Genomic DNA, 19,181 nt, shown 5'->3' on the forward strand with positions numbered 1-19,181 from the left:
AGATTAGAGAAGATAATTGGTTAAGGTTCCTATCACTCCGAGAACGGAAGGCGGATATTCTGGAATGAAGATGCCAGGGAGGCGGGGCTATATGAATTATGCAGCCTATTGGTTGCAGAACCTGTCACTCAGAGAGAGGGCGGCGGGTTTCCGGTGAATGGGGAAGCGGAGTGGCCGGAGATCCTGTCACCCAGAGTGAGGGAGGCGGGTTTCCGGGGATGGGGCCACGGGCAATGAGTTCGGGCCCAGAGGCAGTGAACGAGCGCTGGGCTGTTGTGTCGGGAGTTGAAGCCGGTGGGAGCGAGTGACGGGGGCCGCCGCCTGATTTTACACTCGGGCTGGATTTATTATTCAACAGTTTTGATTCTTGTTCTTATCATTCACTCGGTGGAAGCGGCAATGGCAACGGATTTGGTGAGCGAGCTGGAGAGTCGCTTCTTCGCCGAAAACCTGCTGAGCAACGAGGACTGGGGTAAGGAGAAACGGTGGGAGGAGGTGGAAAAGAGGAGGAGGGGTGAGGAAGAGGGGGGAGGGGGTGAAATGGGGAGGTAGGGGAGGGGGTGAAATAAGGAGGGTGTTGGAGGGAGGGGGTGAAAGGAGGAGGGAATTGGAGGGAGGGGGTGAAAGGAGGAGGGAGTTGGAGGGAGGGGGTGAAAGGAGGGGGGAGTTGGAGGGAGGGGGTGACAGGAGGAGGGAGTTGGAGGGAGGGGGTGACAGGAGGAGGGAGTTGGAGGGAGGGGGTGACAGGAGGAGGGAGTTAGAGGGAGGGGGTGAAAGGAGGAGGGAGTTAGAGGGAGGGGGTGAAAGGAGGAGGGAGTTAGAGGGAGGGGGTGAAAGGAGGAGGGAGTGAAAGGAGGAGGGAGTTAGAGGAAGGAGGTGAAAGGAGGGAGTTAGAGGGAGGGGGTGAAAGGAGGAGGGAGTTAGAGGGAGGGGGTGAAAGGAGGAGGGAGTTGGAGGGAGGGGGTGAAAGGAGGGAGTTAGAGGGAGGGGGTGAAAGGAGGAGGGAGTTAGAGGGAGGGGGTGAAAGGAGGAGGGAGTTAGAGGGAGGGGGTGAAAGGAGGAGGGAGTTAGAGGGAGGGGGTGAAAGGAGGAGGGAGTTAGAGGGAGGGGGTGAAAGGAGGAGGGAGTTAGAGGGAGGGGGTGAAAGGAGGAGGGAGTTAGAGGGAGGGGGTGAAAGGAGGAGGGAGTTAGAGGGAGGGGGTGAAAGGAGGAGGGAGTTAGAGGGAGGGGGTGAAAGGAGGAGGGAGTTAGAGGGAGGGGGTGAAAGGAGGAGGGAGTTAGAGGGAGGGGGTGAAAGGAGGAGGGAGTTAGAGGGAGGGGGTGAAAGGAGGAGGGAGTTAGAGGGAGGGGGTGAAAGGAGGAGGGAGTTAGAGGGAGGGGGTGAAAGGAGGAGGGAGTTAGAGGGAGGGGGTGAAAGGAGGAGGGAGTTAGAGGGAGGGGGTGAAAGGAGGAGGGAGTTAGAGGGAGGGGGTGAAAGGAGGAGGGAGTTAGAGGGAGGGGGTGAAAGGAGGAGGGAGTTAGAGGGAGGGGGTGAAAGGAGGAGGGAGTTAGAGGGAGGGGGGTGAAAGGAGGAGGGAGTTAGAGGAAGGAGGTGAAAGGAGGGAGTTAGAGGGAGGGGGTGAAAGGAGGAGGGAGTTAGAGGGAGGGGGTGAAAGGAGGAGGGAGTTAGAGGGAGGGGGTGAAAGGAGGAGGGAGTTGGAGGGAGGGGGTGAAAGGAGGAGGGAGTTGGAGGGAGGGGGTGAAAGGAGGAGGGAGTTGGAGGGAGGGGGTGAAAGGAGGAGGGAGTTAGAGGGAGGGGGTGAAAGGAGGAGGGAGTTAGAGGGAGGGGGTGAAAGGAGGAGGGAGTTAGAGGGAGGGTGTGGACAGGAGAAGGGAGGGGTGGACAGGGGGGGTGGGTGTTAGGGGGGAGGGGGTGGGTGTGAGGGGGGAGGGGGTGGGTGGGAGGGGGGAGGGGTGGGCAGGAGGGGGGAGGGGGTGGGCAGGAGGGGGTTGACAGGAGGGGGGGCGGGGGTTGACAGGAGGGGGGGCGGGGGTTGACAGGAGGGGGGGCGGGGTTGACAGGAGGGAGGGCGGGGGTTGACAGGAGGGGGGGTGGGGATTGACAGGAGGGGGGGGGCGGGGGTTGACAGGAGGGGGGCGGTGGAGGGCCGGGGTTGACAGGAGGGGGGCGTATCCCATCCACCAGTCAGTGACGGGCTGTGTTTCGCACTGTCCAATGTCGGGTAGGTAATTTTAATACATTAGCATATCATTATCGGGCCCATACGCCAGAATCGCACCGTCACGTCACAGTAAACTACTACAGCAGTATGATGTCAGAATGACACCATGTGCCACTGGTCTCAAAAGGCGATCATTCGGTGAGCAGAACTCCGATAAAGATTATAAGAAGTCACTCACTATCCTGACTTTTAAATTAATTGATTTTGTCTATTATTAGGGGTAGCACAAGTGGCTAGCACTGTGGTTTCACAGCACCAGGGTCCCAAGTTCGATTCCCCGCTGGGTCACTGCCTGTGCAGAGTCTGCACGTTCTCCCCATGTCTGCGTGGGTTTCCTCCCACAGTCCAAAGACATACAGGTTAGGTGGATTGGCCATGCTAAATTGCTCTTAGTGACCAAAAAGGTTAGGAGGGGTTATTGGGTTGCGGGGATAGGGTGGAAGTGAGGTCTTGTGGGTCAGTGCAGACTCGATGAGCCGAATGGCCTCCTGCACTATGTTCTATTACATCACAGTGAGCTGAACGATGCAACTTAACCAATGTTCAGTCACTTGGTACACGTGACAATAAACAAATCCAATCAATCTATTCTTCCCCAACCCAAGCTAATTATCATTTAATTTGTCTTGGGAAATTCATTTTTTTAACTTGTTTGGACATGGAATGTGGGTGCCACTGGTTCGGCCATTATCTATTGCCCATCCCTAATTGTCCTTGAGAAGGTGGTGGTGTGCCCCCTCCAGATCCTGTGGTATAGGTACACCCACAGTGCAGTTAGGGAAGGAATTCCAAGATTTTGATACAACGAGAGTGAAGGAACGGTGATATATTTCAAAGTCAGGATAGTGAGTGACTTATAATCTTTATTGGTGTCACAAGTAGGCTTACATTAACACTGCAATGAAGCTACTGTGAAAATTCCCCAGTCGCCACAGTCCGGCACCTGTTCGGGTACACCTGAGGGAGAATTCACAATGTCCAATTAACCTAACAAGCACATCTTTTGGGACTTGTGGGAGGAAACCAGAGCACCCGGAGGAAACCCACGTAGACTCGGGGAGAACTTGCAGACTCCGCACAGGCAATGACCCAAGCCGGGAATCGAACCCGGGTCCCTGGTGCTGTGAAGCAACAATGCTAACCACTTAGTGTGACCGTCCACTTAGAATTTACAGTGCAGAAGGAGACCATTTGCCCATCGAGTCTGCACTGGCTCTTGGCCGTACTAATGTCATAGAGCGAAACCCTGTGCTCCACCACCCCCTGGTCCCCTCCAACCCCTTGAAGCTCTCCGAGCAATTGCCAACGGCTCTATAGCCAGCAACAGTGGGGAGAGAAGGCATCCCTGTCTCGTCCCCTTGTGCAGTCTAAACTAATCCAAAGTTGTCCCGTTCGCCCGCACACTTGCCACAGGAGCCTGATACAGTAATCTGACCCAGTCAATAAAGCCCCGCCTGAATCCGAACCGTACCAGTACCTCCCACAGGTAATCCCATTCTACCCGATCAAAAGCCTTTTCTGCATCCATTGAAACCACTACCTCAACTTCCCTACCTTCCGGGGGCATCATGATCACTGTCTGCCTTTAACAAACCCCGTCTGGTTCTCCCCAATAACGTCCGGAACACAGTCCTCAATCCTGGAGGACAAGATTTTGGCCAGCAACTTGGCATCCACGTTCAACAGGGAGATCGGCCTGTAGGACCCACACAGCTCCGGGTTCTTGTCCCGCTTAAGAATCAGCAAAATCATTGCCTGTGACATGGTCAGGGGAAGCACCCCTCTTTCCCTGGCCTCATTGAACATCCTCAACAACACTTGGCCCCAGTATCCCCGAGAACATTTTATAAAACTCCACTGGGTACCCGTCCGGACCCAGGGCCTGACCTGCCTTCAAGCCCTCCACTATCTCTTCCAGCCCAATTGGGGCCCCCAGCCCTTCTACGCGATCTCCGTCCACCATTGGGAAATTCAGCCCCTCCAAGAAGTGCCTTGTCCCCTCCCCATAGGGGGTTCCGACCTGTACAACCTGCTGTAAAAATCTCTAAACGCCTTATTCACCCCTACCAAATCACCAACCAGGCTCCCCTCACCGTCCTTTACTTTCCCTAGCTGCCTCCCTCTTCCTAAGCTGCCGTGCAAGCATTCTGCTGGCCTTCTCCCCATGTTCATAAATTACCCCCCTCGCCTTTCTCAGCTGCTCCACCGCCCTACCTGTGGTCAGCAAGCTAAACTCCGCCTGCAGCCTCCGCCGTTCCCTCAGGAGCCCTGCCTCTGGGGTCTCCTCATACCGCCTATCGATCTGTAATATCTCCTTTACCAGTCTGTCCGTCTCTGCCCTGTCAACCCTCCCTATGAGCCCAGATCGAGATCAGCTCCCCCTATACCACCGCCTACAGTGCTTCCGAAACCACCGCTGCCGAAGTTTCCCCTGTGTCATTGACCTGCAGGTAGCTCTGAATACATTTCCTCAGCTGCTCGCACGCCCCTTCATCCGCCAAAAGTCCCACATCCAATCTACAGTGCGGGTGCTGATTACTATCTTTACTAACCTGCAGGTCAACCCAGTGCGGAGCATGGTCTGAGATTGTGATCACCGAGTACCCCGTGTCCACCACCCCAATCAGCACGCCCCTGCTCAAAATAAAGAAATCAATCCGGGAGTACACTTTATGCGCGTGTGAGTAGAAGGAGAACTTCTTCGCCCCCGGCTGCCCGAACCTCCATGGATCCACCACCCTCTAGCTCCCACTGACCATAATGTACCGAACTCACACGTCCGAGACTATTCTACCCGCCTCAAACATCACCCACTTATTGATCTGGATCGCGACCACTCTAGTCTTTGAATCTAGTCCCAAATGAAACACCTGACTGACGTAGCCTTTCCTCAGTCTAACCTGGTCCGTTACCTTAAGGTGCATCTCCTGCAACATTACCATTCCTTCAATCCCCTAAGATGCAAATAAACTTTTTTTAAACATTAACGTTGCTGCAAAGTTCAAACTTCTCAGTCCGACACCAGTCCTTTCTTTTTCGTGAAGTCCAGTGCTTCCTCAGGCGACTCGAAATAGAAATGTTGCTCCTCGTATGTGACCCAGAGGCAGGCCAGATACAACAGCCCGAACTTCACCTTTTTCATGAAAAGGTTCAGCCTGATCTGGCTAAACTCCGCTCGTCTCCTGGCCACCTCTGCACTCAGGCCTTGGCGAAGCCCTCCTGGAAACTTGCATCAGCTGCTCCGTTGGCCGCTGGGTCGACAAACCAGAGGTCCGATCCTCCGCCATGCTTACACCCGGTGCAGCTTCAGCCCAAGCCTTCCTTATCCTTCTGTTTCTGCCTTTGCGAGCACTTCTAGGTCTCCTCTCCATGCACCGATGAGGGAATCCTGTACACAATTGCCTCTGTCATCAATTTTTCAAATCAAGTCCTGTAAAAAATCGGGGGAAAAGGTCCAAAAGTCCTAACAGAGCGGGAGCCACCAAATGTGCGACTTATTCCTTCATAGCCACCACTGGAAGTCCTAACAGCACATAGTTGACTGTGGGAGGAAACCGGAGCACCCACGCAGACACTGGGAGAATGTGAAGACTCTGCACAGATAGTGACCCAAACCGGGAATAGACTCTGGGATCCTGGAGCTGTGAAGCAACAGTGCTAACCACTGCTACCGTACCAGCCCTCATCACCGTGGCCACCTGTATCCCACATACAGGGGGATCTCTGTGTGCAGGTCCATGGTTCCCTAAAAGTGGCAACGCAGATGACCAAAGTGATTAAGAAGGCATATGGCATGCTTGCCTTCATCATCCGGGGCATTGAGTACAGGAGTTGGGAAATCATTTTGCAGCTGTATAAAATCTTGGTTAGGCCACATTTGGAGTATTGCATGCATTTCTGGTCACCTATCAGAAGGACGTGAAGCTTTGGAAAGTGCAAAGAAGATTCACCAGGGCGTTGACTGTTCTTGAGGATGTTTGGCTGTGAAGAAAGGTTGAATAAACTAGGATTGCATTCACTGGAATGATGGAGGCTGAGTGGCGTCCTGAGAGAGATCTACAAAATTGAGAGGTATAGACGGTGGATAGTCAGAGGCTTTTCTCAAGGGTGAAAGTATCAATTACAAGGAGGCACAGGTGAGAGGGGACAAGTTTAAGGTTGATGAGCGGGGTAGGTTTTTCACACAGAGTGGTGAGTGCCTGGAACGCGTTGCCAGAGGATGTGGAGCAGGCACATTAGCAACATTTAAGAGGCATCTAGATGGGTACATAAATAGGGAAGAAATAGAGGGATAGGGACCGAGTACGGGCAGAATTTTTTTTCCCCGTTAGGGCATCATGATCGACACCAGCTTGGAGGGCCAAAAGGCTGGATCCTGTGCTGTACTTTTTTTTGTTCTTTGACAGATTACACTGGGAAATAAGGAAATAGCATAAATGTTAATCGAATACCGTGTTCACAGTAGACTCCACCAAACACACTAATAATTGCACGGAAAGAAGCATGGATGCAAGAGGAAGAGAGCGAATCAATTCATATTAGTAAAAAACATGCGCTGTAACAATGCTGGGAGAGCATTTTAGTGGTCGTGACCATAATTCAATGAGATTTAGCATTACTATGAATAGAGAAAAAATAACAAGACTAAAAGTCACAAACCCCCTTATCGACTGACCTCATTAACACTGTATGCTTCACCCGATGCCGGTGTTATGTAGTTACATTGTGTACCTTGTGTTACCCTATTATATATTTTCTTTCTTTTCTTTTCATGTACTTAATGATCTGTTGAGCTGCTCGCAGAAAAATACTTTTCACTGTACCTCGGTACACGTGACAATAAACCAAATCCAAACCAGGGAGAGTGAAACTTGTGAAAAAGGCTCCAGGATGGTGTGTTGCTTCCCGGGTGCCATGGCCCGGGATGTCACTGAATGGCTGCAGGGCATCCTGAAGGGGGAGGGAGATAGGCAGATGTCATGGTACATGGTGGTACCAATGACTTGGATAGAAAGAGAGATGAGGTCTTGCATCAAGAGTTCGGCAATCGGCTAAAGAGCAGGACCTCTCGGGTTCTAACCTCTGAATTACTCCCAGTGTCATGTGCCAGTGAGTACAGGAATAGGAGAATAGCACAGATGAATGCGTGGATTAAGAGTTGGTGCAGGAGGGAGGGTTTTAGATTCTTGGACGAATGGGACCGTATTTGGGAATGTAGGACCTGTACTAGCGGGATGGCCTACACCTAAACCCGAGCGGGACTAACATCCTTGCTGTCAGGGTTGGGTTGGTACTGCAAGGGAAGGTTAGTAATAGTGTTAGAATTAAATTTTAAGAGATTAGCACGGTTATAAGAGATGTAGGAAGAGGATTTGGATGAGAGAGTCGCCACTCTCTGTCGCCATCTTGATGACTTTATTTAATAACTACTGGGAAATAAGGAAATTATTTAATGACTGACTCTCATTGGAAGCACAGCAACACTGGATGCAAGCTACATCTGATGGTTTCTGGTACCTCTGCAAAGTCTGCATGTTCTCCCTGTGTCTGCGTGGGTTTCCTCCGGGTGATCCGGTTTCCTCACACAAGTCCCAAAAGTGCTGTCAGGTGAATTGGACATTCTGAATTCTCCCTCTGTGTACCCGAACAGGCGCTGGAATGTGGCAACTAGGGGCTTTTCACAGTAACTTCATTGCCGTATTAATGTAAGCCTACTTGTGACAATAAAGATTATTATTATTAAACTAATTTGGCAGGGGTAGAGGTCACAGACTGATAGCAGAATAGGGACACAGTATAACACAGGCCAGACCGAATACAGGGGTAGTAAGTTTGTAAGATGAGACTGGATGGCCTCTACTTTGATACCAGGAGTATTAAAGGTAGAATTGATGAGTTAAGGGACATATTTGACACACATAATTATGATATAGCGATCACAGAGACATGGTTGAGTAAAGGGCAGGATTGGCAGCTCATCATCCCCGGATATAGAATCTTCAGACAAGACAGAGGAGGGGGTAAAAGACATTGCATTATTACTTAAGGAGGCAGTTACTGCAGCAAGTAGAGATGATATCCTGGAGAGGGCATCAATTGAAGCTTTGTGGGTAGAGTTTAGGAATATAAAAGGGACAGCTACGTTGCTCAGTGTTTATTGCAGATTAGATAGTCGGAAATTGAGAAGCAAATATGTGCGCAATTTACAGAGGGGTGTAAAAATAATAAGAGGGTAGGGCAGCATGGTGGCGCAGTGGTTAGCTTTGCAGCCTATGGCACTGAGTACCTGGATTCGATCCCAGCCCAGGGTCACTGTCCGTGTGGAGTTTGCGCTTTTTCCCCATGTCTGCGTGGGTTTCACCCCCACAATCCAAAGACCAAGCAGCACGGTAGCATTGTGGATAGCACAATTGCTTCACAGCTCCAGGGTCCCAGGTTCGTTTCCGGCTTGGGTCACTGTCTGTGCGGAGTCTGCACGTCCCCGTGTGTGCGTGGGTTTCCTCCGGGTGCTCCGGTTTCCTCCCACAGTCCAAAGATGTGCAGGTTAGGTGGATTGGCCATGCTAAATTGCCCTTCGTGCCCAAAAAGGTTAAGTGGGGGTTATGGAGATAGGGTAGATACGTGGTCTTGAGTAGGGTGCTCTTTGTAAGGGCCAGTGCAGACTCGATGGGCCGAATGGCCTCCTCCTGCACTGTAAATTCTGTGGTCTATGTGCAGGGTAGGTAGATTGGCCACGCTAAATTGCCCCTTAACTGGAAAAAAATAATTGGGTACTCTAAATTTATTTTTAAAAATAATAAGAGGGCAATTATATTAGGTGATTTCAACTTTCCCATTTGCGAAAGCCAGTAGCTAGTGGTGTCCCTCAGGGTTCAGTGCTGGGACCACAATTGTTCACAATTTACATAGATGATCTGGAGTTGGGGACCAAGTGCAATGTGTCCCAAGTTTGCAGACGACACTAAGATGAGTGGTAAAGCAAAAAGTGCAGAGGATACCGGATGTCTGCAGAGGGATTTGGATAGGTTGAGTGAATGGGCTTGGGTCTGGCAGATGGAATATAATGTTGACAAATGTGAGGTTATCCATTTTGGTAGGAATAATAGCAAAAGGGATTATTATTTAAATGATAAAATATTAAAACATACCGCTGTGCAGAGAGACCTGGGTGTGCTAGTGCAGCACGGTAGCACACATGATTAGCACTGTGGCTTCACAGCGCCAGGGTCCCAGGTTCGATTCCCTGCTGGGCCACTGTCTGTGCGGAGTCTGCATGTTCTCCCCGTGTCTGCATGGGTTTCCTCCGGGTTCTCCGGTTTCCTCCCACAGTCCAAAGTTGTGCCGATTAGGTGGATTGGCCATGATAAATTGCCCTTAGTGACCAAAAAGGTTAGATGGGGTTATTGGGTTACAGGGATAGGGCGAAAGTGAGGGCTTAAGTGGATCAGTGCAGACTCGATGGGTCGAATGGCCTCCTTCTGCACTGTATGTTCTATGGTCTATCATACAGCAAGTAATTCAATTCTGTGCACTGATAAACTTCTCCCCTCTGCCCCCTGTTTCATTGCACTCCGGCTGAACCCAAGAGTGCTCACGCTCTGTTTGAAACTCCACTTCATCTGTCGCCTTCCATGACGTTGTTGCGGTGTTAATGTAAGCCTACTTGTGACAGCAATAAAGATTATTATTATTATTATTAAAAGGAAGGAAGAGAGAGCTAGTCTTCTGCCTCTTTAAGCAGGTGGCGTGCAATCCTTTACGCCTGCCCGAGAGCACAGAACGGGTCCCTTGGCTGAGCATCTCAACGGAAAGACAAAGATCAGCGTTTGCAAAATAAACACGTACACAAGTTTCCTGCAGTTAATAAGTCAACCATAAGGCACAGGTGCTTTCAACAAACAAGCTGTAGTGTGCAGACAGAACCTTTTTGCTGCCGTGATGTGATTTAGGAGAGGGTTTAGTTTTGTTGGGGTGGGAGATGGTTGTGGGGGGTGGGGTGGTTATAAAATACAACTGTTTTGTGATATACTGAACCTCCTTTTCTCTAGCAGGCAAGAACACTTTCTATTTCTTCAGTATTCTAACCTGATTTCCCACAGGATCCTCCACTAATCTCTATTGCTTTTGCGTCTGTGGAATTTAGCACTTTTCAATTTTGAATTGGATGCCTGAGGTGTAATTTGTTCTTGTTGGTATTACTGCACTGCCTCTACCCTGTACGAGGAACCTGCTACATGGTACAGGGAAAAACAAATGAAGGACAAGGCCTTCTAACCCTCTGCAGTCTCTGCACACCTTCAGTTTGGGCCTGAGAATCTCCAATTGTAATCGCTCCACCGTTAACAGCCATGCCTTCAGATGCCCCAACCCTAAGCTCTGAAATACCTTCCCTAAACCTTGCTGTCTCGCTTGCCTCCTGTAAGAAACTTTACAAACCTTTCTGAGCCACCTGTTCTTATGTCTCCTTATGAGGCTCGACAGCACCGCTTAATAATTTCTCCTCTGAAGCACTCGGTGCTATATAAATGCAATATTTGTTGATGCATGTTAATTGGTTTGTGGCAAAAGGCAATATAGGTATAGAAAGCAGGGAGAGGGACTGTGATAGAATTGAACAGCTTAGACTTGAGGGAGGTGCTGTTAGCAATTTTAGCATGCTTAAAAATGGATCAATTCCATGGCCCAGATGAGATGTATCCGAGGCTGCTGTGTGAGGTAAGGGAGGAGATTGCAGGGTCTCTGATGCTAATTTTCAAATCCTCTCTGACCACAGGAGAGGTGCCAGAGGACTGGAGGACAGCTAATTATTCTATAAGGCAAGTAAGGATAAAACTAGTAATTGCAGGCCGGTGAGTCTAATATCAGTGGTTGGGAAATTAGTGGGAAAAAGTTCTGAGGGACAGAATTAATCTCCACTTTGATTGGCAAGGATTAATCAAGGATAGTCAGCCTGACTTTGTCAAAGGGAGATAATGTCTTACAAATTTGATTAAAATTTTTGAGAAGGTGACTGAATGTAGATGAGGGCAGTGCAGTTGATGTAATCTACATGGACTTCAGTAAGGCTTTTGACAAGGTTCCTCCCAGAGACTGATCATGAAGGTCTGAGCCCATGGAATCCAGGAGAATTTGGCAAATTGGATCCAAAATTAACTTAGTGGCAGGACTCCGAGGATGATGGTCAAAGGTTTTGTGACTGGAAGCCTGGGTCCAATGGTGTTTCAAAGGCATCGGTGCTGGGTCCCTTGCTATTTGTAGTCTACATTGATGATCTGCATGTGTATGTGGGGTGTGTAGGGTCAGTAAGTTTGAAGATGACATAATAAAATTGGTCGTGTGAGAAATAGCGAGGAGGAAATAAGGTGATAAAGATGGGCTGGTTAGATGGGATCAGTGGCAAATGGAATTTCACTCCAAGTTGTGATGTGATGCATCTCGGGAGGACTAATAAGGCAAGGGAATATGCAGTGAATGGTAGAATGCTAGGAAGTGCAGAGGACCAGAGGGATCATGGGGTGCAAGTCCTAGATCCCTAAAGGCAGCAGGACAGGTAGATGAGATGGTTAAGCCATATGCGTTACCTGCTTTTGTTAGCTGAGGCACAATATAAGAGCAAGGAAGTTATGATGGAACTGTATAAAACACTGGTTAGGCCACAGCTAGAATATTGTGTGCAGTTCTGGTTGTCACACTATAGGAAGGATGTGATTGCAGTAGAAAAGGTACAGCGGAGTTTCACCAGGATGTTGCCTGGCTGGAGCATTTCCGCTCTGAAGAGAGGCTGGTTAGAGCTGGGGTTGTTTTCCTTTGGGCAGAAAAGGCTGAGGGGGCAACTGATTGCAGTGTAAACAATGATAAGGTGCATAGATAGGAATAATGTTTTCCCTTTAGTACACGGGCCAATAACCAGGTGGCATAGATTTAAGGGAAGGGGCAGGAGGTTTAGAGGGGATTTGAGAAAAAACGTTTTCACCCACAGGGTGATTGGAATTTGGAACTCGGTGTCTGAAAGTAGAGGTGGGAACCCTCACAACATTTAAAAAGCATTTTGATGAGCGCTGAACACCAAAACATAGAAGACTACGGATCAAGTGCTGGGAAATAGGATTAGAATAGTTAGATGCTTGTTGGCCAGCACAGACACAATGGGCTGAAGAGCCACTATCTGTGCTGTAAAACTCTGTGACTTTGACCGCAAAACTATTCTGCCAGGACCAGAGTGTTCCTTTCCAATTGAGATTTTTGACCAATTTAACTGAGCTTAAAATTGGCCGATCTCATGTATTTAAATTCAGGCAGCACCTGTGAATCTCACTGTTATTTTTGGAATGGCAGAGTTCGGTGTACTGAGCGTTATTTATAGAATGAACGCTGCTGAAGATCAGTGGTTTTCTGTTTCCTGCGCGCTGCCACAGATCAGTAGGCTCCAGTAGTGAACAGCTGGATGTTACTGCGCAGGGCTGGGTGAAAGCGGAGCTCAAATCTTGCACCCTAAATGAAGGTTGCTACCTCGGAATCTTAAAAGATCGAAGAGGTGTAAGTAAGGCAGCATGAGACACTTCATCAAAAACAAGGAATGGACTTTATATGATTTCCATAATCCACAAAAGCAGTAAAGCACTGCACGGCCCTGTAAGGTATTTCTGAAGTGTGGTCACTGCTGTAATTCAGGAAATGCGACACCAGTTTTGAACAATATGACCAGATAATCTGAATTTGGGCTGTTGGCTGAGGGATAAATATTGTCTCGGATACATAAGACAGCTCCCCTGTCCTTTGTCGAAAGATAAATGTGTTCTTTTTGTAGGACACAGTGTTACCCCTCAAGTTCAGACGGTAGATTTAACATCGGGAATCATTGGAATGTGCTCTGGTCTTTGGAGTGGGCTTGATCCCACAAACCTCTCACCCTGAGGCAAGAGTGCTGCCCTCTGAGCCAAACCGACGCTGATAAACATAAGATGAGTAGTGAATGTTACAAAATCAACACAGTAGCCCAGTGATCAGCACAGTTGCTTCACAGCTCCAGGGTCCCAGGTTCGATTCCCAGCTTGGGTCACTGTCTGCGAAGTCTGCACGTTCTCCCCATGTCTGCGTGGGTTTCCTCCGGGTGCTCCGGTTTCCTCCCACAATCCAAAGACGTGCAGGTTAGGTGGATTGGCCATGATAAATTGCCCTTGGTGTCCAAAAAGGTTAGGTGGGGTTACAGGGGGATAGGGTGGAGACGTGGGCTTCAGTCGGGTGCTCTTTCCAAGAGCCAGTGCAGACTCGATGGCCCGAATGGTCTCCTTCTGCACTGTAAATTCTATGAACATCCTGGGGGCACCCTTGACCAGAATTTAACCGGACCAGCCATATACATTACTTTGGCTGTAAGACCTTGTCACAGGTGGGAAATTCTGCTTCGAATACCTCCATTCCTGACGCTCCAACTCTTGCTCACTCAACTTGCCTGCCTGAGCACAGCTCCAGCAACATTCATGGAGCTTGACACCATCCAAGACGAGGTAGCCCACTTGGTTGGCACCCCCTCCATGACAGTCAACATTCATTCCCTCCACCAATGACACACACTGTGTACCAAAAACTAGGTGCAGTGCAACAACTTGCCAAGTTTTCTCCTTCAAACACCTTCCAATCAGAAGGCTTTGGATCTATTAGATTCTGTAGCTCAGAGGGCTGCAGGTGTTCAGTTATTGAGTATATTAGAAGTAGATCTTTGGGCCTCAAGAAATCGAGGGATGTGATGACAAGGCAGGAAATTAGATTTGAGTTTGAAATCAAACATTGTAGTGAATGATGGAGCAGGCAAGGGAGGCGGTAGTCTATTGAAAAGCTGTGTGCACCAATGCACACTACTCTGATCAGATTTAACATAAGATATCTGTAGCAGCAGCTGGAACACTCAAACTTGCTAAACCTGTGCTTCAGGTTTGTCCTCTGTAGATCAACAGAATCTAACCCACCCTCTACTTTGCAAATTTGGTTGGATATTTTGCCGCCGCTGGCGCATGGATTAAATTTATATAATCTCTGAAACTTGCAATCAGTAACTGACGAAGGATTTCTGTTCAGTCCAAACTGTCTCCCAAGCAGTTGGCAGGAGAAATTCACACTGATGGTTTGTTTTAATACCTGAACACTCACCAGGCAAAATACAAGAGCTGCAAGACTCAAACATCTATATTCACTGAGTAAATAGTCGTAATGCTAGATTGAAGCAACAATAATTTAATTGTCCGAAATTGTAAGATGCCCAAGGATAATGGCCAATCACTTTGTAAAAGGGGGTCGGTTAAACTATTTCCTTCAGTGAGTCCAGAACAAGAGGCCTTAAAATTAGAGCCAGTCAATTTGACGTCAGGAAGCACTTCGTCACACAAGGGTAGCAAAAACCTGGAACTCTTGTCCGCCCACCCAAATCGCTGGGGTTCAGTTGTCGACCCCCTGGAAGATTCCCTCCCTTTGCAAGGTGCACTGCAACATCTCCCGAGACCCCTTTGACAAACCTGCTTCCTCTACCACCTTGAGGACCTAGAGCTGCAGATGCACGAGCATACCACGACCTGCGGGCTTTCCTCCGACGCAAGCGCCATCCTGACTTGGGGCGATATTTCTGTTCTTTCACTGTGGCTAGTCAAAATCCTGGAACATCCTCCTTAGGCCTCCCTCTTGGACAGTCCCTCAGGACCCAGGATGTTGTGCTTCCTCTCTAGAACAGTGGATTCTAAGCTGGCTGCTGAGTCCAATGTGCAATCTGCAGTAAAAGTTGAAAATGCTGGAAAAACTCCGGTGTGGTAGGGAGGTGTGAACTACAGACTCTGCAGTCACTTGTGAAGCTTGAGGTTTGGGTGGATGGGTTGTTAAAGATTTGTGCGCTCCCAACTGAACAGTTACTTTGGTAGAAGACACCAGAACTTCAAGAGAATCAGGGGGCAGCGGTGGGTGTAGTGGCCATTACTAAGGAGAAGGTTCTGGGGAAACGGAAAGGTCTGAAGGTGGATAAATCAGCTGGACCGGATGGACTACACCCCAGAGTTCTAAAGCAGGTAGCTGAGGAGATTGTGTCGGCATTAGTGATGATCTTGCAGGAATCACTGGAGGCAGGGAGGGTCCCAGAGGACTGGAAAGTGGCTAATGTAACACCCGCTGTTTAAGAAGGGAGGGAGGCAGAAGACTGGAAATTATATGCCGGTTAGCCTGACTTTGGTTATTGGTAAGATTTTCAGAGTCAATTAATAAAGATGAGATTGCGGAATAGATGGAAGTGCATGATAAAATAGGACTGAGTCAGCATGGCTTTGTCAAGAGGAGGTCATGTCTGACAAATCTGTTCAAGTTTTTTGAGGAGGTAACCAGGAAGTTAGACAAAGGAGAAACCAGTGGACGTGATTTATTTAGATTTCCAGAGGCCTTTGACAAGATGCCGCATAGGAGGCTGTTAAGAGCCTATGCTGTGAAGGGTAAGATCCTGGAATGGATAGAGAATTGGCTGACTGGCAGAAGGCAAAGAGTGGAGATAAAGGGGTCTTTTTCAGGATGGCAGCCGGTGACTTGTGGTGTGCCTCGGGGGCAGTGCATGGACCTCAACTTTTCACAATAAACATTAATGATCTGGAAGAAGAAACTGAGGGCACCGTGGCTAAGTTTGCAGATGATACAAAGATATGCAGAGGGACAGGCAGTATTGAGGAAGCAAGGGGTCTGCAGAAGGGCTTGGACAGGCAAGGAGAGTGGGCAAAGAAGTGGCAGATGGGATACCATGTGGAAAAGTGAGGTTATGCACTTTGGAAGGAAAAATGGAGGCCTAGACTATTTTGTACATGGGGAAATGCTTAGGAAATCAGAAGTACAAAGGGACTTAGCAGTCCTTGTACAAGATTCTCTTTAGGTTAGCATGCAGGCTCAGTCAGTTAGGAAGGCAAATGCAATGTCAGCATTCATGTCAAGAGGGCTAGAATACAAGAGCATGGATGTACTTCTGAGGCTGTATAAGGCTCCAGTCAGATCCCATTTAGAGTATTGTGAGCAGTTTTGAGCCCTGTATGGAAGGATGTGCTGGCCTTGGAAAAGGCCCAGAGGAGTTTCACAAGAATGATCCTTGGGATGAAGAGCTTGTCGTATGAGGAACAGTTGAGGACTCTGGGTCTGTACTCGTTGGAGTTTAGAAGGATGAGGGCCGATCTTATTGAAACTTGGAGCATACTGCGAGGCCTGGATAGAGTGGACGTGGAGAGGGAAAACTAAGACCAGAGGGCACAGCCTCAGACTGAAGGGACGATCCTTTAAAACAAAGATGAGGAAGAATTTCTTCAGCCAGAGGCTGGTGAACTTGTGGAACACTGCCACAGAAGGCTGTGGAGGCCAAATCACTGAGTGTCTTTTAAGATAGAGATAGATAGGTTCTTGATTGATAAGGGGATCAGGGGCTATTGGGAGAAGACAGGAGAATGGAGATGAGAAAAATATCAGCCATAATTGAATGGTGGAGCAGACTCGATGGGCCGAGTGGCCTAATTCTGTTCCTGAGTCTTATAGTCTTCAGCATTTCAACTTCACCCCTACATGACCCCAACTAATTCTCTGGAACGTGTTTGATGCCTTCCCAGATGGACCTTTTCCACTTTGGTCGGCCATAGGTCAGGGATACCCATGAGTTGAGTGGGATATTTGATCTCTACAGGATTGCATTGCGAACTCTCTTCCCCACTACCGCTAGTTGTTTATTAAGCAACGTGGAACCAAGGCAGGTAAAGGACTTTAGATTCACTTCTGCCATAATCTAATTGAATTATGGGACAGGCTTGAGCCGCACTTCGACACTCGTGTGCCTATCCCTTTCTATCCTTGCCCACTCTCAATTTTGCAAATTCTAATTGGCCCAGTATTTAACCTTTGATTGAGCGATCCAGATTTCCTTTGGTCTTCTGTGTGCAGAAAGAAGCTTCCTGAGGCGACCCATGGCCGAGCTGGAGTTTGAAGATGGTGCCACCTTGTTCACAAGAAGCTTCCCTGCAATCAGCCTGTCAGAATTCTGGAGCACAGTGTGACAAATTCTCAGTGGATGGGGATCTTGCCTGAGTCATTGTTGATATTTCTTTCAATTTGCATAGTATGGCTGGCAAAAAAAAAAAAAAACAGCTTTATGTTAAACCTATTAGTAACAACCCTCATGAGGAAGTTCAAGCCAGTGAGCAAATGTTCGGACTGGAGAATACTAGCTGGGGCATTGACCCATGATAAACTTGATGCTACCAACACTCTGAATGATTTAGAAATAAAATCTTTCACTGGGTGAGAGCCTCGTTGGATAGGCCAGCATTTATTGTCCATCCCTCATTGTCCCCGAGAAGATGGTGGTGACTTGCAGTCCATATGGTGCAGGAACACCCACCCTGCTGTTGGGAAGGGAGTTCTAGGATTTTGATCCAATGACAGTGAAGGAGATATAGTTCCAAGTAAGGGCGGTGTGTACCTTGGAAGGAAACTTGCAAGTGCCGATGTTCCCGTGTGTCTGCTGCCCTTGCCCTTCGAGGTGGTGGGAGTTGCAAGTTTGGAAGGTGCTGTCGAAGGAGCCTGACTGAGTTGGAGTGCATATTTAAGTTGGTAGATAGGGTGCCATTATAAGACAGTTGCTTTGCCCTGGGTGGTGTTGAGCTTTTTGAATGTTCAAGCTGAATTGCTCGAGGCAAGTGCAGATAGTCAGGAGCTGAGTTACTCTTTGCAGAATTCCCAGCTTCTGACCTGCTCTTGTACCAACGAAATGTAAATGACTGGAGAGGAGGATAGGATTCAGTGAAGATAGTACAATTATCTATCGAGGGAGATTTTTTTTGGGGTGTGGGGGGGGGGGTTCCGCTCTGGATAAGGGGTCCATATGGGGAACGCGCGGATAAGGCCGCACATGGCACCGTTTTTTACAATGGGGAGCTCTGCTCGTCAGAACTCCCTATTAAAATGGCGCCCCAATCGCCGAGGCCCTGAAACAATCCCCAACCTCGCCCCCAGCCCGAGCGCAACATGAGAGGTTGGTGTCTTGGTAGTGCCAACCTGGCAGTACCCCTGCCAGATGAAAGTGTCACTTGGGTAGTGCCAGGCTGGCACCCAGTTAGCACTGCCAGGGTACCACCCTGCCCAAAGGGCCTGCAGCCGGGAGCCTCCGGTCCCCTTGGAGCCCCCGACAAGTGCCATTCCATTTGGTCCTCATTTGTGGGGACCAGTACCAAACAGCATTCATCCAAAGTTCCCAAGGCCCTCAAGGGAGGTGTTTTGAATCGTTAACCTTTATGTCTTTTCGTATATGACAGATCCAGCAGCACTGTTTTGAAGAGCATTGGAGTTCTTGACGTCCTGATGAATATTTATCCATCAGCCTACATCACCAAAATGATTTGGTCTTTTTAACTTTACTGTTTGTGGGAGCTTTCTGCGTGCCAATGGGTTCCTGCATTTCTACATTATATAAACATAGGATCGCCATTAATGAGTTTCATAGGGAATTCAGGGGAACCTTTACTCAGACTGGTTAGAATGTGGGATTCGCTGCTTCGTGGGGTAGTTGAGACAAGATGCATTTAAGGGGAGTGCTGGATTTTCACAAGAGAAAAATGAAGAGAAGACTGTGGTGATAGTGAGATGAGGCAGTGTCTTGTGGAGCACAGGCCAGCACTGATCGGTCGGGCCAAATGGGCTGTTTGATGCTTTGCAAATTTAGTCACTGCTGTCTGATCAGCCAGTAACATGGTCTGGGGAGGCAAGCACATTCAGAGTCTCAGGGTGACAAACAAAGTGATTGAGGGAGAAAATATTTTATTGACCATCTCTCAAGGACACTTGAGAGGCAACCACCTTGCTGTGGAGTCACAGGTCAGCCTGACCGGGTGAGGACGTCAGATTTCCTTCTGTAGAGGGCGTTACTGGCGCCGGATCGATCTTTACAGCCATTGATGATCATTTCAT

The 19,181-nt window shown here is 48.8% G+C and overlaps 1 protein-coding gene across 1 annotated transcript in view; it reads left to right on the forward strand.

The window, feature by feature from the left end:
* The first annotated feature begins 206 nt into the window (after positions 1 to 206).
* The window catches only part of atf6b (activating transcription factor 6 beta), a 104,991-nt gene continuing 86,016 nt past the window's right edge, over positions 207 to 19,181 (forward strand). Inside the window, exon 1 of the mRNA XM_072475590.1 lies at positions 207 to 472. Within this exon, the coding sequence (XP_072331691.1) occupies positions 400 to 472 (73 nt within the window). The 5' untranslated portion in view covers positions 207 to 399. The remainder of the gene's footprint in view (positions 473 to 19,181) is intronic.

The sequence above is a fragment of the Scyliorhinus torazame genome, chromosome 14, assembly GCF_047496885.1.
Source record: "Scyliorhinus torazame isolate Kashiwa2021f chromosome 14, sScyTor2.1, whole genome shotgun sequence".
Classification (NCBI taxonomy): domain Eukaryota; kingdom Metazoa; phylum Chordata; class Chondrichthyes; order Carcharhiniformes; family Scyliorhinidae; genus Scyliorhinus; species Scyliorhinus torazame.